The sequence below is a fragment of the Numenius arquata genome, chromosome 3 (assembly GCF_964106895.1).
Source record: "Numenius arquata chromosome 3, bNumArq3.hap1.1, whole genome shotgun sequence".
Lineage (NCBI taxonomy): Eukaryota > Metazoa > Chordata > Aves > Charadriiformes > Scolopacidae > Numenius > Numenius arquata.
Genome location: NC_133578.1, coordinates 41,659,984 through 41,683,408, shown reverse-complemented (window position 1 = coordinate 41,683,408; position 23,425 = coordinate 41,659,984). Strand labels below are relative to the sequence as shown.

Here is a 23,425-nt window from a genome sequence, read left to right as displayed (position 1 = left end):
GTGCCCTGTGGTCAGTGGATCCCACCATGGCATCCCTGGGGAGGCTGTGGTCCCAGGGAGGAGGGGACAGGGTGTGATTGCAGAGGGAGAGGAGGAAAGGGCAAGGAGGATTAGAGGCTCCTTGTAGGGTCCGTCATGCAGGACCCCCTCCTTGGATAGGAGGCAGCAGGGATGTGATGTGCTACATGTCAACACCACTGCTCGCAGGCTGACCACCTAAAAAGGGACTTATAAACGGTATAAGGTGAGGATCCAGGGCTGGGTACCTCAGGACTCAAACCCCAGTCCTTTTCCCCAAACTCATGAAAAATGAACTAGATTCACGCTGTTTCCTAGCTGAATCCCCACCGGGAGCATCAGTGCCACCTAACAGGCTTTTCTTTGCCAAAATGCTACTGGAGGTAGAAACAGAGGTGCTAGATGGCACCATGAGCTTCAACAAGCCCTTCTCTTGGTTTCATGCCATCCTGTGCTGTTTTGCTCCTGAGCAAAATTAGCTTTCGACACCTGAATGTGTAATGTATTTGTGGAAAGAAGGTATTTATGGGTCGGAAGATGTGTTTCCCCAGCACCCTAACTAGAAAGTTATGGAGATAATTGCTTGCCCTCTGGGACACAGAAGAACAAGCTCAACTATCCCTCATTGGCTGTATCCATTTCTGGGGGATTGATTTATTCCTTACCAGTGGACACATCTGAACTTCACTTGTCAGCGTTAATTAGTGGGGACTCGGCCCGATTCATTATGGCTACGACCTCTCCTTGGCGCAGCTGCACTTTAACGAGAGAGCCATCTGGTTTGCCTGCTCAACTCTGCCTTCGTTCCTGCCCCCGCCTTTCCATCACTGGTGGGGTACGGGCTGGAAACACCGCCTCGGAAATTACAGGTTGCTGCCATGGTGGGACGAGGCAGCCAGTTCTCAGGGCCCGTCCGAGGCACCTGGACCATCTGTCATGCTGGCAGCACCCGGTGGGGTGAGCTGTCAGCTCATCTCCCCCACCACTGCATCTCCTGCCCTCCTTGAGCTGCGATGCTGAGGAGTTCAGCTGAACACGGAGGGTGGCCAGGCAAGCAATGTGGGGGGCCGGGTCTTTGGGCTGCCCCCGAAATCCCCCTGCAAGGGGCTTTGTTGGCAGGCAGAGAGGGATGCATTGACTGCTGGTGGGGTGGCACGTCACCGACAGGCCAGGGCCATCCCAGAATTGGGAGCTTTGTCTTGGTGATGGAGCAGGGATGGCTTTGTAAGTCTAAAATGAAATGTTGGCTCAGGGCAGGACCCTGCTTGAGGGGCTCAGGGATGGAGGCATCTCCTGGGTGGGCTGGGGAAGATGATGTAAGGATGGGGCAATTTTTTGGGGCCATCAGGTGGCACCATAGTGTGCCCATATGTGTGGCCCCCTCCAACCCACCCCAATGAGTTGCTCCCAACTGGGTGTTTTTAGACTAACGTGGGTGGGGGCATGGGAGGACCACCAGGCCAGCACAGGCTTCCATTGGGTTTTGAATCACTGATGATGAGACCTCAAATTTCAGGCTGGCTGGCTGCATTTTAGCATTTCTCCCTGCCTATAATTTCCCTTCTGAAGGGCTCTACTGTGACAGGCTTTTTTTGAGCTGTCTGAGCACACCTTTAATTAGAGCAATTACGGGTGTAACTTAGCCAAACTTTGTGCTGAGTGGGGGGCTATTGGCTTTGCTGGCCAAAGGGCTCATTTGCATGATTTCCATCTCCTCCTCCTAATCCTCCAGTCTATTCACTGCTCCAATTGCTCCTAATGAGAGGACAGGATTGCACCCAACCTTTAACCTTTTGTCAAGCTTTCACTAGGGCTTGGCCCATCACAGTCTTGGTCTTAATGGCTAATGGCTAGATTTCCTCTTGCTCTCCACATGTTTTTCCTCTTGTTTCAGCCCATTCTCTTTCCTCTCCGTCTTTTTTTTCTTCCTGGCATTTGATCTTGAGTTCTTTTTACTTAGAAAGCAAAATTTCCATTCCATTAAGGAGCCCTTGGGTGGGCAGGTGTGGTGCCTTCCTCTCCTATGACTCAGGATACCAGGAGCTGGGACAAATAACAATGTGCCTGGAACTGAAAGCAAGCACCTCTGGTCCTCTTCTGTAAGAGTTTATTACCCTGAAACGCGGATGGAAATGCTGCTGGAGGTGGCTGGAGCAACCTGATTCCCAGACCTGAACTGCCTTCATTTGGGAGAACTGGGAAACCCCTCAACTGGTCCAAGATCAGCCCTTGCCCACCAGACCGTACTGTGGCTCCAGGGCAGGACGGAGGCTGGATGGAGACGGATGGAAACTCATAGCATGAGGGAGGAGGGGGGCTGCAGGTGAAGAAGGTCCTGTACCCACACCCATGTCTGGCCCTGCTCCATGTGGCAGCTCCACAGGTGGCCATCCTTTAGAGGGCCTTTCCTTCTTTTCATGAATGGGTCAATGGGGCAGCAAGGACCTTGCAGAGTTTCTCACACCCCCTTGTCCCATGCACTCAGGACCTGCCTTCTCACTGTTATCATCAAAATGATTTTTGCTCCCAAAGTGCACTTTGGAAGGAAACTTCTAGAAAAGGCTCTAACCAGTGCTAGACCCAGCTGAGATGCTGTGACAGCCTCATGTGGACAACTAGGACCTCACCTGGACACCTGCTAGAGAAAACAGTAGAGGAGAATCAGCTGAAGCCCCCAGGTTTATGACCTGCTTGCCCTTTGGCTTTGCTGGAGGCCCATTGCAGCAGCTGGCAAGTGTATCCTGCTGTGAGGGCAGCAGGTGATCTGGGTTTCCCATTTTCAGGGGATCCACTGAGCCCCTCAGCTCCTTAGGGTTTATTAGTTGGATATGGGCTTCAGATGGTTTCTCGGGCAGCGATGGGTAAAGCAGCACTTGCAGTCCTTTTCCTTCATGCTGGCCACACGTCAACTATGTCCACGCAGAAGCTGTGGTCCTTCAAGGTAGAGGGGAGATCCTTGCGTTTGATTTTTTTCATGATGCTGGTCTCCGGCTCTCCTCTATACGTCATCCTCATTCCAGTTCCTTGCTCTCTGTTGCTTATTTTGGGCCGTGATGGTGCTGTTGTCTGTGCTGTGAGATGTTCTTCAGCCCTTCCTAGTGTTTGCATTGATCCTTGCTGCCTGCTGCTGCTGGTCACCTTTTCCCTGTTGGAGAAACTGAGGTAGGGTAGAGGACTAAAGTAGGAAGTCAGAAGAGGACAGTAGGGAATGCCTTTTGCTGCTGGCTTGCAGCTGCCCTTCTGACAAGCCTTGTTTCATGCCTCTCTTTCCGTTTGCTGTTAGGTGCACTGAGTTGTCTTGTTAATGCTGATTTTCTTGCTAGCTCGAGCCACTTCAAGCACGGATGTTTTTAAGGAGAGGAGCATCCCAGGAACGGGAAATTGTGTAGCGTTGGCGTTATTTGAAGTCGTGCAGAGGAGATCAGGGACGTGCTCAGCCTCTTTTCAGAGGACTCGCAAAGTGGGAAAGGGTGTGGAGTTTGCATTTCCCATTCTTTGGCCTCAAGGCTGCTGGGCAGGTGCAAGCAGAGCCCGGCAATGCACTGCCCTGGGACAATACCTGGTTGAGGAGGGGGGCCAGGAGCGGGGTGTGAGCCTCTCCCTACTCCCATGCTGGTGCAACCCCTATTATTTCCACCACCCCACACCCCCCCCCCCCTTGCCAAGAAAGGGGACTCCAGCCGAGGGCTGTAATGCCAAAGGCCACTCACGGCTGCGTCCAGTGCTTCTGTAGGAGGCATCTGCCCACCAAACGGGCTGGTGCTTGTTTGCTCCGTGAAAAAGAAAGGGCCCCTCTTCCACAGCATCCTCCCGGGGTAGCGGCCTTTCAGCATGGAGCTTGGAAATTAGCTGGAGCCGCGTAGGCACTGTGCCTTTGATTGCACCGCGGTGGCCTCTGAAAAGCCTCGTCGGCCGGGGACATCCCAGGGCACTGAGCTGGGGGGTCCGTCTGGAGAAACCCCCTCTCCTTTGAAAAGGGCAGCCCCATGGGTGCCGTGCAAAGCTGAACAAGAGCCCTAAATGATTTGGGGATTTTATGCAGCTTGTTATCTTAGGTGTAGGGGTTTTTTTTTTGGTTTTTTTTTTTTTTTTTTCAAATCCCAGCAAGAAATAATCCTCTTTTTTCTGGTTGGAATAGAAATGGCTTGATGCCATGAGGCAAAAAATAAAAGGAAGCTCTACCTGGTGCTGTGATGATTTGCAAGGCTAGCGAGAGACTACATGAGGCGTTTTCAAATAGACTCCAATATTTTCAGTGCTTAAAGAGGGCCCGACTACGTGACACCTTTTTTGAAGCCCCCATTTACAATGGACCCAGGCTGAGTGCATTATAATTTGCTGCGCGAAGTTCCAAAGTCGCAGTACTTTCAATAATGAGGAGAGAAACCCTAATATGATGAGACTTTTTTTTTTTTTTTTTTGGTATTGTATTTAATGAAAAGCTAAAAATGTGCTAATTTGTAAGTCCTGTTGTGGTAGTGGCATTGGAGGCTTTTGAAATGCATTACTGACTTAGGAAGTATTAAGAAAAAAATGACATTTTGCTACTAGCAGAAAAGTCAATTATAACGTTTCCACACTTTAGAAAATTGCTGATGCAGGATGGGAGTTAATAGAACAGTCAGCTTCACTTTGTATCGCAAGATTTGGGGGAGAGAAATGTCATGTGTGTGGTGGTTTTTTGGGTTTTGTTTTGTTTTTTTTTTTTTTTTTTTTAATTCCGATGGCAACTTAAACAATAAGCTATAAGAAGCACAGCGTGGTTGGGACTTATCTCCGGACAGGGTGTGCTGGAAGAAGAGGTGTTCCCTTGGGCCCTTCCTGGCTGGAGTCGGATCGCTTGCCAGCTTGGTGTGACGCAGGCTGCCCGGGACCAGGGTGAATCACCGTAAATAAAGATCTAGCAGCGTTTTGCAGTTGGGCTGATGTCTCCCTGGGGGTGGAGGAGCACGTGCTAAAGTGCTGATTCTGGTGCAATCTGTTCCCAGCGCTTTGCAAAAGACCCCTGTTAATTTATTGAAAAGCGTTTCAAACAAGGAACCGGGGAAAAATAGCTGTCCTTACCAACTGGGCTCTCAATGGAGCTGTTTTCCATCTCCTGGAGAAGAAAACAGCAATAAACTTTTTCCTAAGCTCCTGGGGAATGGACATGTGGAAGTTCTGGGAGACTTGCTGTGGTTGCCAGAGCGTCAGGATCAGTAGACAAAATCAAAATAATAATAATAATAATAATAAAAAAAAAATCCCAGTGCTGGAGGAGTCGGCTTTCGGGATGGCAGCAGCACTCCTGGTAACCCTATCTCTAAATCAGTCTGTGCAGGCTCGCAAGGCAAAATAGCTCATGCAAAATTGGCAGGGATCAGAGAGAAGGGCTGGCACCGCTTTCAACAGGAGTTTCAGTGTCTGATTAAAGGGCTTCAGCCACAGCAGCATAACCCGAGTGCTTGACATAAGCTGGGGACCTAATAATACCCAAGGCACATGGCAAGAGCATGACTTCATGGTGGCTGCTGCTTTTTACTTAGCAAGGGCCGTTTCTCCTCTGCTCTGGGAGGATGCAGCCCTCCTGCCTGGCTGTGTGGGACTGGGGCTGCTCTTGGTCGGCTGCATCCATAAGAGCTTGCTTCCCAGGAGGTAGAGGCACCTCCTGCATGGATACCAACAGGGATGGATGGTGCCTGGGGTCTGCAAAGAGACCGGTGGGGGGGGAGTGTGTCTTCCCTAGGGTGCTTGGTGGGGACTGCAGAGCAGCGTGGAGGTGATGCCTCATGACTTAAGGACCCATTTGGTATCTAGACCCACTTGGTAACCCACTTGGTTTCTTTTTTTGTCGTATCCCAAGCGCTACGGTAACCTGCTTGTGTTTCTTAGCCTTATGGATAGGGTTGGTAGAGAATTGGCGGACATCTCGTCCACTACGCACCCGAAATCCTGATTACGGCACTTTTTTGCCTCACAGCAAATTGGTGGCAACTTATTTCCAACTGGATCAGGTCTGTCAGCTGCAGCCCCGGTCTCTGCTCTGGTTAGTTTGGCTGATACCCAGTTGAGGGGGGGCTGGGGGTTATTGGTATCTTGGGGAGGCGAAGGTGATGTGGGGAGTTTGTGAAACGGGGAGGTGGGCAAGAATGGCTCCCAGGTGCTTCCTCTGCCTTGGGTGGAGGCTGAGTGCTGGGGCTGTGCTCCTTGCCCACCACCCAGGACCCTGCAAAGCTGGCACTGAAACCTGGGCTCCTGCTCCAAGCACGGCCTTTGGGGCTATATTTAAAATGCATTAAACTCCACAGGGCAGGGTTACGCCAAGACTTTACTGCCTCTGGGAGAGTGAAGTCACACTCTGCTCCCTCTTTCTTGGTTCTTCCTCCCCAAGTGTTTCAAAGGGGGGTTCCCACTTGGTGTGGTCAAAGCAGAAAGATGAACACGAACACTTTTTAAAAGTCACGTCATATGTAGTTCTCCTGGGTTTGGAGGAAGCAATTAAGCCAATTAATTTATTGGTAAATTATCTTATGATGAAGTACAAAATAACTGCAATGAAACGCTGACATTCACATTAATACCAAATTAGTTACTGTATTATGACTGTTCTTACAATGAATGCCCAGTAATTTAATAGTAATGGGACATTTAAATAATTTAGCCGATAATTCTCTAGATCACTTACATATATAAGTGAGTATGACAGCTTCTTTTCTCAACTTTGCTAGTGCTTCTGGATTACCTCCCACCACCAGACCAGGAATCAAAGCAGCCTGGCACCCTGCTCCTCCATCCCCCAAAACCCACCTCTTGCTGGAAGTGGAGGACAAGGCGTAGCAAATGGGATTTTCCTTCCTCATCAGATTTTGGGATTGCTGTGCCAGGAGGCTGTGGCTGGAAAGCGGTGTGCAATTGCCCTATGGCTGGGCTTAGCAAAGCCACAATCCTTCCCCCTCGCCCCCCCCGTGACGGAAGATCTCTGGGCAGAGATGCTCTACCCAGGCCTGGTAGAGCATCTCTAGTGGTGTTCCTTGTGAGGACACTATTAGCCTCACAGCAGGACGGGCATTGGAGATCCAGCCAGGGCCACTTAATTGAATAGTTCAGCCATTGACACCGAAATGACTGTGTGTTGGCTCTGCTTGATGCAACAGCTTCATTTTCAAGTAGCTACAGTTTCTGTAATAATAATTAAATAGCATTAAAATTGCTCCTTGTTCTTCCCTCCCCATCCCACTAAGAGGGCTCCCCAAAGGACAGCAAGGGCTTGGCAGCTATGCAGGGTGGAATTTCTCTGCTTTATCACCTCTCTGTCACTCCCCTGCACCCACAGAGCTGTCTGTAGATATACCAGCTGTGGCTTCCAGATCCCCATGGAAAAAATTAAAGAAAAAAAAAAAAAAGAAAAAGAAATGCAGTTTACACTGAAAGCAGCCACAATTGCAAGCTACATCTAGAGGTTAAAATGCCCCAGTGCTTATTTCCCGTAAACTGGTGAATACTGGAGGAAAAACTGCAGGCTTCTGCCCTGTCAAGCCCAGCTGGGACAGTTAGAGGTTCGTGTATCCTTCCCGCACGGGGCCGGAGTCATGCCCCAGAGATGGATGTTGCCAGGCAGCGTGTTACTCTGCTATTGAGATTGCACTGAACCTGCTGAAATATTAGTTAATGGGCTTGCTTACGTCCAACCTAAATGCAGTCTTTTCATCACATCACGTTCTGCTGTCAAACCTGTTGTGGAGAGGAGTGTTCCACTGTCTGCAAGATTAAGGACAGAATTATCCAAATTAGTTTTCTTGCAGATGAGAGCAGCGATAAGGCTTTTAACACAAACCCTGCCGCTTCTTTGGGAGAGTCTGGCTCTCCTCACAGGGGATGAAGTTGAAGAGTACCTTATTTAATTGGGGTGCTCTGCCACATTTGTGAAGCCGGCAGCCTGCTGCGAGGAAAGAATAAGGAAAGGGCAAGCCAAAGTTTGTAGCTGCTCTGTTGCAAGTGAATAAACCCAGGGGCTGGCAGCTGGTACTCACAGGGTCCCTTGTGCGGGTCATGACGAAGTTCCATGAAGCCAGATTACTTCTGGGATGGCCGGGGGAAGGACTTGTGCACGCTAGGAAATGTCCCGAGGGGTTGCACAGAGGAGATCTAGCAAGCACTTCCCTCTCCTGTCATCTGGATCCCCTTGGCAGGTCTGGAGATGCAGCCTCAAAGTTGGAAGCCTGAAATCCAGGGGAGCCCTGTACTGGACAGCAAAATGTCACCAAAGAGGACCACGAAAAGCCCAAATTGGGGTGGCTCTATCCCATGTGCTGTGACAGCATGGAAGCCTACTCTTCCCTCGGGAAGAAAATTCACTTTATTAAGCAGAGCCATCCAGTTCCCTCTGCGCTCAATGACAGAATTACTTGAATTGGTTTCTGTGCAGGTGGCTGCCTGTGGGAATCTTTCTGGGCTTTTTTTTTTTTTCTCCAGGCTTTGCCGTTTCCAGGACCATCTTTTTCCAGCGGATTTCTTCTTAGGAGCAGGAGAGGATCAATATCATCCCCTTCCCAGCAAGCTTTGCTAGAGCAGCTTCTCAAGCAGCTTTTCAGATGGGCTTTTGTCTTTCTGCAGAGTTTCTGTCCTAAAATGTGTCGCGTACTCACCATCTGGGTAAAAGCACGTTTTCTACGAGTCGCTTGGCATCGTACTTTTGATTAAATGACTCTGTTCTAGTGGGGGAAGCGAGAGGTTGGGATGTATAGTATAAAGATACAGAAATGTTTAAAACGTTGGGAACTCCCTTTTACCTGGAAGACGTATCAGTAAGACCTTAATTAGCAGCGAGCAATTGCTCTGTGACCCAGGATTAGGCTCAGAGTTGTAACTGGCATGGTATAAGGGATGCAGGTGTGATGAGCTGTCCCGTCCTCAGCCTGCCCAAAGGGAGGTTGGCCTGGTCTGCTCTGGAGGGAACTTGAGCAGCTTCTTACAGCGATGCAGCCCTCCTTGTACCTCCCAGCCTGTCCGTAGCGGTGGTAGAGAGGTCCTTCGACTCCCTGGGGATGGCGTGCCTTGTATTTCCAGTTAAATGGGTATTGTGAGCTACCTGCTGTCAAGTCAACATCAGTATGCTGCACTCGGAGGTGAAAACAGGTATTTGTGGCTCTTATTTTAGAAGACCCCGGTGAATGAGATCCTGTACTTGACATAAAAGTGGTGTTGGCTCTAACGGTATTGTGTAGGATGCCCCAAAGCTTTAGGGTGTTCCAACCACTGTTTATAAATATCTTGATCCCAAATTGCTAATTTGTGAGCAAACAAGATTGCCCATCAACTGAAACACTACCATGGACTAGTAGATTCATCATGTTTCTGAGAAGGTTTAGTTTCCCTGCCCTTGCTACTGAAGATATTTGGATGTTAGGCCTAATGCACCCTATTGGGTAGGAGATACTACATCAAAGCACAAGACTAGGAAACCTCTGCCTCCAAGTGTCTTGGGTCCTTCTGTGCAGAAGACATTCCTGCCAAAGAGCTTCACGTTTTGCTGCTCGAGCACATAGAAACCGCCACAGCGACGCTCCAGGTTACATCCATAGCACGAGGTCTGGATGTGATGGGGCAGAGAGTTTCACCTGCGGGTGGGTTACACAAACAGAACCCGTAGGGTTGGGTTTAGAAGAAGTGGAAGCAGCTCTACCTGAATTGGGTTTAACACAGCATGAAACAACCTTTAAGAAAGCTCAACAGGCCTATTCAAAATGCCATTACAGCTGCTGTTCTGCCACCCTTTTTTTTTTTTTTTTTTTTTTTTTTTTTTTTTTAAGCAACAGATATATTGCTATTTGTGCAAACAAGGTAATTGAGCGTTGTCTTCTACTGCGCAATAGATTCTCAGGGCATGCACCAAAATGAACTCCACCTGACCACTTGGCTTTTGTTCTGCTTATTAACTGATAACTAATATACGGACTGCTAACGTCCACATATATGAATGCCACGGTTTAGGCCATGACGAGGCATCCAAAGGTGAAACGGTGCTGGCCCTCATGTGGCTATGTAAATAGTCAGCTTGTGGTAGATTGTGTTAAGTGTCTTACAATCCATCCCAATTAAAAAGCAGTCTTTATAGCTGTAATAGTTTTATTGAGAACTGTAACACATTAGACTTACAGATATATAAAGCAGTTAGTTTTATAAAGCATATAGGATATTAAAGTAATGAAAGACATTAATGTGACATCAATTTTTAAGGAGAGTTACTTGCTGAAATAAATGAGTGTAGCCTAAAAGCTGATGGCATGTTACAGTCCTAAGTAATGAACCTCTCTGCCCCCTAAAACCTCGTAGCATAAATAATGCTCGAGCAAGTCAGTGGTCATTAACTCTTCATCCTCTGAGAGCTACATGTCATATTGATGTCTCACCTGACTTTTTAACATTTTAAAATCCATTCAAAGAGGAATCATCTTTCCTGAAAGAGCTGGATCTTGGGGTGCATTATTCTGAAGTGTCTGCTTTCCTAACATCTCCCCCTTTTCAGTGAAGTGGAGCTGTGACTGATATTGTCAGATGCAAAATTCTTGAGGAAGTTAGTTTTTCTTTTTTCCTTTATTTCCTTCTTTTGTTTTCCCTTTTCCTGCTTTCTCACTCTCTGCCAGTGCTCTGCTTCGCGCTTTACCCAGTGGTGTCTTGGCATACCAAGCCTGGAGAATCAAAAAGCATGTGTATGTTTTAATACAAGTTTAAAAAAAAAAAAAAAAAAAGGAAAGATCACTTCAGAAAACTTTTTACTAGTACAATGGAGCATTCCTTAAAAAAAAAAAAAATCTTAAAATTCTTCCTGGTTTGTGGAGAAACAGAAATTAAATCCTCAGATCTCTTAAGAACATTGTTATAACAAGAAGTATAGCAATTGCTTGCTTGAAGAGTGTCTCATTAACAGGAATACTTAGCTGGGCCATTTGTGTTGCTCTAGTTATGGAAACGTCAGAACTTCTATGATCAACCCTATTTCCAAGGTATAGAGCTCTTGTCAAAACTCCCTCTGGTCTGAAACTTGGCAATAGACAAAGCATATACTTCTCATGGCTCTGCAAATCAATCCAGACAGTTTTTATTTCAACGAGAGAGCTTAAGAAGCAAAACAAACCCCGAACATTAAAAACCTGTTTATTGCTTTCAGATGCCTGTTCACAGTCCCGTGACTTGTAAATGATTTTTTTTTCTATAGTTGCTCTGCAAACTTGCCAAGCTCCTGGACTGTAATGTCAACACGGCAGTTCTAGGCCATGTGAAAATAATGTAAAGTGAAGGAAAAGGCGATGCTTTAAGTTTAGCCGTGTGTAGGAATTAGTCTTTCCCCATATGTATGTGCAGGAACCTTTATCAACAAACTCCTGCCTACACCAGAGACTAAAATGCCTCTAGGTGTTGACATGATTGATAAAATGCCTTCCTTCTTGACTGTATTCCTCCATGCACTGCCCTAGGAATGAATGTCTTTCCTCTGACCACAGACCACTATTTAATGCCACAACTGTGTCTCCTCTGCCCTTCACCTGGCCCCCAGTCATCTTCAACCTTCCTACCAATGCAGTATCCCATGAAGTCTGCCTTTTCCACATGATTCATCCAAAATGCTGCCTCCAGCTTGAGCCTGGTAAGGCTACCCCCTAGCAGTTTGCCTCGTCAAGTTTCCCAGTGCGTGTTACAGACAGGCAGCAGCAAGAGAGGTAGTTGAGAGAAGACTCCTTGGAAGTATCTAGTGAAGAAAAACCCTTGATGTTCCTCTCCCGGCCCCAGATGGTCCTTCTTGGTGTCATGCTGCTTAAAAGCCTTCCTCTGGGTCCCAGAAAGGGGCTGATGACAGGTACCCTATTTGGATCTCTTGTCTTGCAGATTAAATACTGTCATCAGGTAAATGAAGTCTGACAGCTGTCAAATGTCCAGCTGGCTGCTGGGCAGCTCTAACACTGTGATCTCTTCTCTAATTGCCTGAATTAGCTGAGTACCCCTCCTCCAAGAACCCTGACTCCACTGATTAAAATGTCACGCATCCGCATCCAGATGGTGTCATGGGAGGTGTTTGGGAGCAATCCCTGGGGTCCCAGTGCAGTGGCCTGGGCAATTGAACTTTGCTGTCCTAAAGATGATCTTAGACCAAGCTATGTGTTCTCCTGTGGCAGGAAGAACGGACACATCTGGGACAAGATGGGGCAGGGAGAGATCTGGAGATGGCTCTTTCTCATCCTTCACCTGAGTGGGATGAGAAAGATAAGGTGGTGGTTGTGACTCCTGGCTCAGGGAGGAATTGACTTCCCCAGAAGCAGCCAGCAATCGAGCAACATCTCCGGTGTTCCATGAGGCCGTAGAAATTTCTGTTTCCCCCCAAGGTTTGTTGTCCTAGGTGTAACGTTCTCCAAACCTTAAGTGGGAGATAGCAAGCTGTTGACAGGATTTTGTTACTCCTTCTGGGAGCGTGGTAGGGTGGAAAGCTCTGTTTGGTGGGTACAGACCGGGGAGGTCACCTCGCTGCCCGCTCCGAGTCGCTGATACAGGACTCTGCTGCATGTGGCAGGAGGAGCCAAGCGACTCGTGTTGTCTTCTCTTCCCATTTCTTTGTGGATATATTTCAAGGCAGAAAATTAACCTGCCTGTTGGCATGTGATAAGGGCTGCTTTTGACTCTTCAGCTAGCAGAATTGCTACGGGGGAATTAATGAAGCTGGCTCCTCAGACACGGTTAAAATAAAAGTAGATTTATCACTAATGTACTAGCATCTGAACTGGGGATGTAAGTTACTGACAGTAAGTGACTGATCAGAGTTAAAGTGTTTACTTGTTGAAGGAATGATGCCCATGGTCCCCGGTATGACTTTTCTTACATATAAGTATTTTGTACCGGTCGCTGCTGGGCAGCATTAGCGTGCTAGCTGGGCTGCCCTTCGCTTCTCTAGGACTACCATTATTGCTGTGTAAGGATTTGTATCAATCACACTGGTGCAATAATTTATAATTTCAAAAATGTGGATGTATAATTGGGGCAGAAATTTGAGTAAATTGAATGAAGAAATCACATTATCACAAATTTTGCATTATTTATATTCCTTTTGGAACACTGGCAGAATATAAATGTCAAACAGGGAGATTCATGTTTCCAGTGAATAGAAATCAAAGATTCATCACAGTGCTAATCATCACTTGGAATACTGCGTTTCAGCTGCCCCGCTTCAAAAAAGGACAAAGCAAAGCAACAGAAATGGTCCAGCGATGGCAATGATTAGAGGATCAGGAAGAGGGGCTTCTGTGTGAGAAGAGGTGGAGACACTGGAGTCAATTAATGCACAAGGCCATTTTGACAGTCCTCTCCCTTCCCCTGTGCCTTATTACAGGTGCCGGGGCAAGGTTCCATGACATTTAAGAGAAACAAATTTAAAACAGATAAAAGGAAATACTTTCTTAAGGGCTGTAATTAATGCAAGAAAACGATTGCCATGGGATGCTGAGGACAATATAATTTTAGCCGTGTTCAAAATGAAGCGCTGCCTGCATACTTTGTGCTCTACAAAACAGGCACATTTATAGTAAGTGGAATAATATTTTCAAGTTAAACTTTCACTAAGTACTAGCTCTCATGTTTCAGGGGACAAATGGATTACTACTTGGAGCTGGGAATTATAGGTTGTTTTTTTTTTTTTTTATTTGCTGCAACACTGAACCATTAAACTTTCCCCGAGGAAAGATATTGGTTTAGATAGGAAGCATGAGGAAAAAAAAGAGTAATTTGCCAAATATCACAAATGCTGCCTATATTGAGTAAGCCAAATGGCTCTAAATGGATATTGGAAAGTATTCAACGGGGCTGGGAGAAATATGCACCATCATTAGGTTAGCAGTGGAAGAAGACTTGGACAAAGTTGTTAGAAACCGCATCCTGTTTACTGTGCAAGGCGCCGTGGGGATTCAAAGCCAGAGGGGACTCAAAGAGCAGAACGAAAAGGAAACTTTTCACCCAGGAGAACTGGGTTCTGGGTAGAAGCTGGGGGAGTAAGGGACTGAGAAAGCTCTTTCAGGGTCTCTCAGCTTCAGTACAAAAGTCCTATCCCATTTGGAGGCCCCGGTGGGCCACCTGCAGCTCCTTGGTATGCAGCAGGGTTTTCCTGTTCAGTGGCCAAGGCTTTTACTAGCCTTTAGTCGGCTTGAAGTGCCCGAGTCAAGTGTCGTGCCGTTTTCCTGGGGTGTTAGGGCTGCAAAGCTGTAGCGTTGGACTTGATTGCATTCAAGTCCAGTTCAGCTGTCCCCAAGCTACGTTGAAGTAACTACAGTACATAAACTGTAGACCTGTACTTAAGCCTGGGAAACTGTTCCCATGGATAGGAAAATCAAAAGCAATACAGAGAAAGCAGAATTAACCACAATGTAAAGATAATCCTAGTCTAGGGAAAGAAAGCGTAATTATTACTCTTATTAATGTGGAAAAAGTAGTTGTTTGCGGGGTGATCCCTGTACATTTGAGGTACATGTAATGCACTTCAAACGTGCTAGGTTTTGCCTTCAGGATTTTATAGCCCTGAGAGTGGGGAGAGGGATGGAGCTTGAGGCAGAAACTGTTTTTTTTTTTCAGACCCTGAAATGAGTCTGAAAACTCCTATAAGAAAATTCTTGTTTGAAATAATTTAAAATAAGGTCTTAAAACCTGATGCCACCCTGTGGACCTTGCATGTCCAGGTTACTTGCCTTCTCAAGATAATATAGCCAGGCTTGCTGAACGTGTCAACTCCGAGAGAAAAAGAACCAATGCGTTGTACTAATGGCACCTCCATAATTTATCTGTGCATGTCAAGGCCACCCTGTTCCAGATGAGCTGGGTGCAGGCAGTAGGTTCAGCAAAGCAGTACGCCAGGCGTGTTGCCCGTACGGAGTTGCTGCCTGTAATAATGACCGTTTGCCTGGCACGTCCAGCTGCCCAGGAGCCCAGGCTGCCAAACATCCTAAAATGGGGGAGATGGGTGTTTGGTGCCGTTGAGCCATACATCATCATTCAAATAGCGATGTGCCAACCCGTCAGTGGAATTAGCAGGTCTCTAGATCAAATGTGCCTGGACAAGGACATGGCAAGGGATGATGAAAGACAGCCAGTTAACACAGCTCTTAATGTCACCTTAAATATTTCTTCCTCCTCTTTGTACACTGGGTCCTGTCTGGCGAGAGTAGTCATGAACTCAGCAGTCCTCAGTGGCTTCCTAGTCATCTGCAGGAGGCGTAGCTCGCTCAGGACAGCTTGCACTGCCTGGACAATGTGTCCCTGGGTGAAACCATCAGACACCTTTGCTAGGCAGCTTATGTTCAGCAAGTTGGTGATTGCTCCACCATTCTGCAGGATGATGTGTTTCCATAACACTGTTCATCGGGACCCAGAAAAAGAGAGAATGCCAAAGAAACACATTAAGGAAAGCAGGAGAACTGGTTTTGCATTTTGAAATTGAAACAGGAAAACATGAGTTATCAGTTAGGAAAGCCAAGATTCCAATTTTTCTTGTTTGCCGTTTCTTTCACCTACAGATTTGTAGCACAGAGACCTTCAGGCACATCTATTCTTAAACCGTTAGCGATCACTTATTGGCTACCAGTCAGTACTTTTCAGAAAGTCATGAAGGACACAGAACGTGAGGTGGATAAGTGTGTAAAAATGGAAAGAACTATTTAAATATGCCTGTGTGTGTATACAGAAAGAGAACTTGTCCAGAATATTCCCATCTGGGTGTGTAGAGTTAAGTACCTATATTAACAGCCTGTTTGTATTTCCGTGACCCTGACCCCAGGTTACTCCTGCTGAACTGAGGGCTGCTATGGGGACTCAATGTCTGGTTTGGAAGCCAAAGGTTTCCAGCTATGCAGGCACATGTTGCAAAGGCCAGGTGTAAATTTCTGTGATTGGCATTTTGCTTGTTAGTTAAATGGTGAATCTGTTTGTATCTTTTAGCTGTGAACCTCTGTGACATGAAGGTTTTCTTAATGTTTGCGAAGTGCCCGAGATTTTGCTTCCAAAAATAAATTAATAGGAGTAATAACATCTTTTGTTTTATCCTATGTAAAGTAATGGTCTGTCTCAGAGAAACTTAGTAAAACTTTCATGCCATCTCACCATTCTTTCCTTTAAAGCCTTATATGAAAACATTTGGAAAAAGTAAGTATTATGCATAGAGATTAAAAAGGTTCCCGAATGAGATGGACAATTTGAGATTTGACTATCAGGTGTTTGAATGCTCATATGTGGTATGAAAATGTGGGGTGGAAAATTAATGGTACTGGATGTTGGGGCGGTCAGGTACTGGAGAAAACCTGCCTTATTCTGCCTGCAACCGCAATGTCGATACTACGGGCTTGTGCCCGTAACTATTGACAACTTTGTACTAGTTTTTTCACTCAGGCAAATTGTGATCTTGCACTTGAATTATATCTATGCTCAATCATTACTGGCTGAGTAAAAAAAAAAAACCAAAAAAAAGGAACTGATGAACACCACAGTGAGCGCTACTTCTGTGCAACCACATATCGTGTGCCACAGCTTCTGTTACTGATAGGATTATGTGTAATATGAGGCACTGATTTGCTGGGTGATAAACAGCAAGAAATCGGTATAGGATGGTGAATGTTCCCGTCTGATGATTTCCATTGTATGTTTACTGTTTTACTGGAATATTCTGGTTTGTAACAAAAGGAAGGGTTGCAGTAGACAGGTAGCTGTGGCTATGAATATTTGTTATGTCGTGGCCTTTCTGTCAAAACAAGTTTCTTCAGTTCTCAAACTGGGTGTCAGGCACTGAAAATTGTCAAGATTGGAAGGCGAGTGCTCTGTACTGTAAAGATCATATTTCCATTGAACTTCAGGGAAGGCTGGAGCTAAAGAACTAGCCAGACTCTCAAACGGGACAATGTCAGAGAAGTAAAGCTACAAGTTTAATCTGCTTTAAAATGTCAAGAGTTAACTTTTTGGGGCATTCTGAAGTTTGCAGTTTAAATCTCTTTAAGCTGGCTTTTTTTTTTTTTCTTCTTTCTCTTTTTTTACTCCGAATTAGTGGTGAGAATCCCAGAATGTGACAGTTCAATCCCCAGAAGCGAACACGGCTAAATTCAGCTGCTATCACCTCCTTTCTCTAGGTCTTACTCATGTCCCTTATCTGTTAGCAATTTATCAGAGCTGTAAGGTAACATGAAACACATGTTAGCTTGCTTAGAGACCATTTCCCATCCACACTACGAAAATTACTGAATGTGGGAGTGATTTACAGTGTGCTAGGCAGTCAAAACCTGTCCTGAGCTTGCCCAAGCTTGTATCATCTCGGTACCTTGGTTGCTTCCATGAAAGGCACTGGACGTCACACCACAGTTGCCTGATTTTGTAATAAGGTGACTATGCGGAGCAACGCCGTATTAAGGGTACAACTGTAGTGAGGTCTCTGAACTGAGGGTGGTTTCTCCTCTGTGGTCTTCTGGGACATGATCCATCAGAGATGAAGGGAGTCTGTTTCCCTTGATGTAGTGATCAATAGGGATATTCATGCTAGGAGCTGCTGGTAGGAGAAGCGCACCATGAAGAGTCCTAACTTGAAGTGTTTGGTGCCATTCTGAATAGCCAAAACCTTTTTTTTTTTTTTTTTTTTTTTCACATGATCTTTAGACTGAACCTAAACAGCCCTTCTGCTTATGAGTCATCACATCCACACTCCCTAGTACCCAGAAAAGCGTGCTAAACCACATGATATCTGTGACAAAACCACGGGGAAAAAAAAGATTGTACTTCTGGGAACAAAAGCCCTTCTACCAGCCACTTCTGAAGGACGTGCACAAACTACCATTTTTCTGCAGTAATTCATTTGCATTATTAAGCTTAATTTGGAGCATTTCTTCCTAGTCAGTGCTGAGCTACTGCAGACTTCAAGGTGATTCAAATCTAAAAACAAACTCGCATGCCTGAAAGCTTGTCGTCTTTCTACCCATGTTAGTTGATCTAACAAAAAAATAGGGGTTTTTGTTACAAGCTTTGAGTCTCAGCATGCGGGGGCCTCAATGAATTTAACAAACTTTGGAAGGGCCTGTCTATCACCACTTGATAGACTAGACGTGGAAAATCATGGATGCTTCTACAATTTCTCTCATGATCTGAAAGACAATGGAATTTGATAGTGACAAAACTCAGTCCTCCAGACATGGTTCCGTTTATTGAGATGCCCAAGGTGTAGTGTTTAGAGTATGGAAACTGGATAGGAATAACAGAAATTCAGAATCCTTGTGTCAAAAGACAAGCTGAAAATAGAAAGTGTTTATTGAAATAGGGTCTTATACTTCCTACAGGGAAAAAACACCTCGGGATGAACTCCCGTGTGTGCTAAATAACTCACAAAGAAATGCCAATCACCGCAGAACAGTATTTTAAATGCTTCTCCTAACTTCTACTTTTATTATCTGATCTTTAGGGTAGCCTGTATCAGTATTACCTAAACTTTCAGGAATTGAAAATTTAGGCAATACAGATGTTAATTGCAAATGCACACCTGGCGTATGACTTGAGGTTAAAGTCGGTTCTGAGGATAAGCGAGACAATGAGCACGGATTTTAAGCAGTAGTAATTAACAGAATCACTTGAAATACTTGCCAAATCTTGAAGCGTAGTCAGGCCTAGGAATCAGAATAATTTTTTGGTAGACTTTGCAGAAAGGTTTAAGATTAGCATCGAAGGGCCGGCTGGTGGTTCCCACTAGCAGCACTCTATCCTGTGCTTTCAAAGCCTTAAGGAATTTAGGGAGGACCTTTTCCAGTCGTTTTGGGTTCATCTTCAGCGTGTACATGTAAATACAAGGAAGAAAAAGTTGTTATCGGTGCTGACAGCTTAGAGTTAATGAGGTGAAGTTGTACGTAGCTACACTATATACAGTAGGATTTTGTGCTCTCTTTTTATTAGTCTGGTTACATTTAGGACAAGCAGACTAGATGCTTAACCTAAGTAGAAAGCCTCTGTCTTCTGAAAGTCAGGTAAACACTTGATTTCTGCTTATGTATGTGTGAGTTTGTGCTAGTGCCTTTCACTATTGAATTTGCTGGTCCTCATATTGAAAAGCAGGAAGGAAATAACTCATTTAAAGAAGGAAATCCTGATTTCCATTTCAAGGAGAATTATTGCTTGGACCTGTGTACCTGATGGACCTTAACAGATAGAAAAATTGCCAGGCATGTAACCATGTGTGGAATCCTCCCAGCTCTTGGAGGTTATGATCTACCAAATCCTACCCATGGTTTAAATGTGAAAAATACACTCCCTTAATTTTTGCTGTGATTTCTAGCTTGCTGAGGCTCCAACCTGAGAACACAAGCTCTTTGAACTCAGGATTCATTTCTTTGTAATAATTTATTATTTGACTTTAAAACAAATATTTAATTACTATTTAAAGAACAAATGAGTATTGAGCAAAAAAAAAAAAAAAAAGAGTATTGAGATAGTTATGTTTGATAATCATAGAATGGTTTAGGTTGGAAGGAACCATAAGGATCATCTAGTTCTGACCCCCCTGCCATGGGCAGGGACATCTTCCACTAGACCAGGTTGCTTAAAGCCCCATCCAGCCCGGCCTTGAACAATTCAGGAGTGGGGCATCCACAACCTCCTTGGGCAACCTGTTCCAGAATATTGTTCAAGTAAATATAGTTTGGAGAAGCTTGATCAAATTGTTGTGGTGTCACTCTACTGTTATTAAACCTATGAGTAAATAACTGGGCTAGGAGAGTGTATCAGAAGTCTAATGACTTGGAAGCCTCTTTTCAGAAATGATGGAGACTTAATATCCAAGTCACCAACACTCACATGAAAACTTTACTCTCTAGATCACCTTGTGATTATTTTTTTGTTTTATTTTTACTATATAGTAAGCATCTCCCTGAGAAACTTGAGCTTCAATTTCAGATCAGTCTTCCTTAATGTTGATAAGGAAGAAACTATGTCCTGCAAACCTTCCCATCTGAAAGCAATAATAAACACCTGTGAATCTACATTACATGTTCAATTTTTGTGATCAAATTTTTCTGCTGTCTGCAGTAGCAGACAGCTGACAGAAAGGGGACAAAGCTTTGCTCTTTGGAGTGAAAGCTACAGAGGGGGGGAAATTGGGAAATCAATAAGAAATCCCAAAAGTCTTCAGGTAGAGTCACACAGTTATTTTCTAGTTGAAATTGTCTTAATTACATCTGTTTTCTCATTCTTTTTATTCTCATGGTCATACTATGCAGCTTCCTAACTTCACCAATTGCTTAATCATGATAATCAGTTGAGCATGTCTTAGCGTCAGGGCTTGGGTTCTGCTTTGGAGTGTGGACTGTTGCTTGCCAGGATGATAGATCCAGCTTACGTTTTTGCTTGTGGATGAACTATTCCTACGGCCATCACTCAATGCCAGCTGCCATCTTTTCATCTCCTCCTTGCTGTGCCTATTCACCGAGTGCTCCTAGGAGAGTGGGGCACCTGCAATCACTCCCAAAGAACATGCCCTGTAAAGAACAGTAGGTCTGCCCTGGAGCAAAGAAGAAGTCTTGGCTTTTCTCTTGCTCAGAAAGAAAGGATGTTGGTCTGTCCACACCCAAACAGAGTACGTTTGCTGTCTGAGGGTATGACTTCAAATCACAAACTCTTATCCAAACTTTGCCATTCCCTTGTTGGGAAGCTTTTGGTAATGAACTTGGCTTCTCTGATGATTAAATAAGCTGCTGTTACATATCTTCCTTGGAATTTTTAGCCAACCTTGCCACCTTTGCTCTGGTAACAGCAATAACTGAAGTGTGGATTTACTTTAATGCATTTTATGTTGGCTAAATTACTGTCCCTGCTTTATATATCTGCTGCTACTCATAGGCTTCAAGCTTTCCTCCTCTTCATGTGTATTGGAAGAAAGTACAATCTTCTCCAAGATGTTTTGAGACATCAGTATTACAAGAAAAGTGGGAATTATCAAATTATTTTAGGCTTGGAGGGGTGGGGGTGGGGGGGGTGTAGAGGAATCCCATCTCAATGAAATGACTGATAGAAGATAATAGTTGCTTCAAGTAAGACACTGTCTTTTCTGGGCTTGCAGTATGTTTTCTGCTGGAAAAACTGACTTTCAGGAGATGCAGAGAACATTTAAAACAATTGTCTGACTCCAATTTCACTTACTTGTGGAAATAAGTCCCAATTTACCCCCGGTACTTAGAACGTCATTTTTTTGGGGTGACAAATTATATTAATGGATTCCCACTGACCTAGAGCTGGTTACAAAAAGCCAAGCCTTTTGTAGGAATTAGCTTGCAGGAATCTTAATTTTAAAATATTAAATGATTGAACCAGTATCACAGACCAAGCCAAACACTTCACTCATGTTAAGCCTACTAAGCCAGACTGGCGTTTATGTGTCAGTAGCTCCTGTTATGCTTGTGAAACTAAAGTGTGTCCATAGCACACACATTTCAGGGATATGTCCTGAAAGATGATAATAATATCTCCTCCACTTTAAAAGAAATGTGTCAGTAGCAAGAAGGGCTGTTGAAGTGCCAAGCTATGATTTCAGCCACCATGTGGACCCGAGCTGGAGAAAAGTGGGGTGAATTGTGAAGGTGACCCCTATTTGTTTAACTATGAGTAGCTGAACTGCTTGCACATCAACCTTGGCAACTGGGTTTGCCATGGTGTAATTGCTATTTGACTGCTTTGCATCCTTTGGGAAGGACTGGAGAGAGACTACTTTTCTAGAGGCTATTTGGAGAATTTAAGGCTTATTTGTATCAGGTTCTCAGTCACAGTGCCATAAATATCATACTGGGATGAGCAAAGTGACTTCCATTCCCTTTGGCTTCTGAAGGCTGAGCTTAGCTCATCTTCTCCAAAATTCTAGTGGATGGCTCCCCAGACTGCCAATTACCACTGCCTGTCCCTCCTGTTTCATGATCTCTGGCTCCAAACGTTGTTTATGCTGTGAACTATCTTGGACATGAGTGATTTCAAGCCTGGAGCCATCCACTCCCACCAAAACCACAAGAAACCTTTTGTTAAATACCTGCAGGTCTCGGGATGCGATAGCAGAGGCAGAGGTGATACCCCCACCTATGAGCTGGGCAGGAGGAGGAGGAATTTTTTTTCCACACTGGTGGTTATCATAGCGGACAAACATCATGAGTATTCCAGGGAATCTTTGGCCCCTAGTCTTAATTCTAATCCCCATCTGCACTTGCTGTCAAAATCTGAGCCAAAGAGAAAAGGTTCCCTTTCGGTGTGGGGACCACTAGAGGGCATCAACCCCTGCACACCCATCAGTTGATACAGCCCTCACGGAAGTAACAGCCTCATCCAAGGTGACGCTTCATTGCTCTTCCAAAAATACCAGCCTTAGGTCCATCCCACCGTCTAAATGTACAGGACTCGCCTTAAGAAAAAAGGTTTAATTTCTCACGTGGAGCTCTAAAAGTAAAATATTTTGCAAGCAGCATGAATCTAATCAGGATTTCGTGTGAACCGCTATCTGCTGCGGTGGTTGAGTCGCTGTGCCTATTGGGCAGTGTTTTAATTTTCTTTCTAGCGGGGAAGCTGCACAAGGGAGGAAGGAATGGAAGCAATGGCAATAGGACTCCTGGAAGCCCAAAGAAAATAATCTGTAAACATAACTATTTAACATAGGCTCTTTGTTTTCACAGTGGAAATTTATCCTTGTTACTTTATTGCTCACTTCGGCTCCATCCAATTTCTCAAATTAATAGAGCTGAACAATTTAAGCTCATCTTAACTTTTAGTTTCTTGCCTCGTATTTTGAAATACTCCATTATTCTTTTCTACTTTTCAGTGCACTGATGAGCAGTGACTGGACTATTTTTAAATAAAGCAAGTATAGGTGTCTAGGAGCGAAAGGTGACCTCTTGGGGGCTCTTAAGAAGTCACAAGACTCTCTTAAAAGAAAAAAAAATGCTAGTGAGACAAGCTATTATCAAGCAAGCTTTGGCAGGTCTGGATTTACTGGTATGTGCTAAGCTAAGAAATACACTTGTCCCTTTGTGTCAGCTGTAATGCAATAGGAGAAATTATCTGTAGTGGAATAAAAAAGGAGCATCTCACCTCTTCTTCAGCTTTCTGCACTGCTTTAGAAAATATTTTTTCTGTGTCTCCAATCCACACAACTGAAGGCTGCAATTGCTTAGCCACCTAAGAGAAAATGGGGGAGAGAAAGGCAAGAAGTTGATTAAAATGGCTACAATTTCATAGCTGGGTGCTTATAGTTATGCTTTTGAATCCATATTTCAGCAGTTAAAATTAGCCCTTTTTTTTTTTTTTTTTTTTTTTCCCCCGAAACGTTCAGCGCTCACGGGCAGCACTGGCTCTGCTCAGCAGTCTGGGCAAATCAAACCATTTCTAGTTAAGAATCTAACATTAAGAA

The 23,425-nt window shown here is 44.9% G+C and overlaps 1 protein-coding gene across 1 annotated transcript in view; it reads right to left on the bottom strand.

Annotated features, from left to right (window-relative positions):
* Positions 1 to 10,571: 10,571 nt before the first annotated feature.
* Positions 10,572 to 23,425, bottom strand: part of DRC11 (dynein regulatory complex subunit 11) — a 119,154-nt gene continuing 106,300 nt past the window's right edge. Inside the window, exons 16-19 of the mRNA XM_074144753.1 lie at positions 23,107 to 23,193; positions 18,637 to 18,814; positions 15,142 to 15,380; positions 10,572 to 10,685 (exon numbers count right to left, since the gene is read on the bottom strand). Of these exons, the coding sequence (XP_074000854.1) occupies positions 10,572 to 10,685; positions 15,142 to 15,380; positions 18,637 to 18,814; positions 23,107 to 23,193 (618 nt within the window). The remainder of the gene's footprint in view (positions 10,686 to 15,141; positions 15,381 to 18,636; positions 18,815 to 23,106; positions 23,194 to 23,425) is intronic.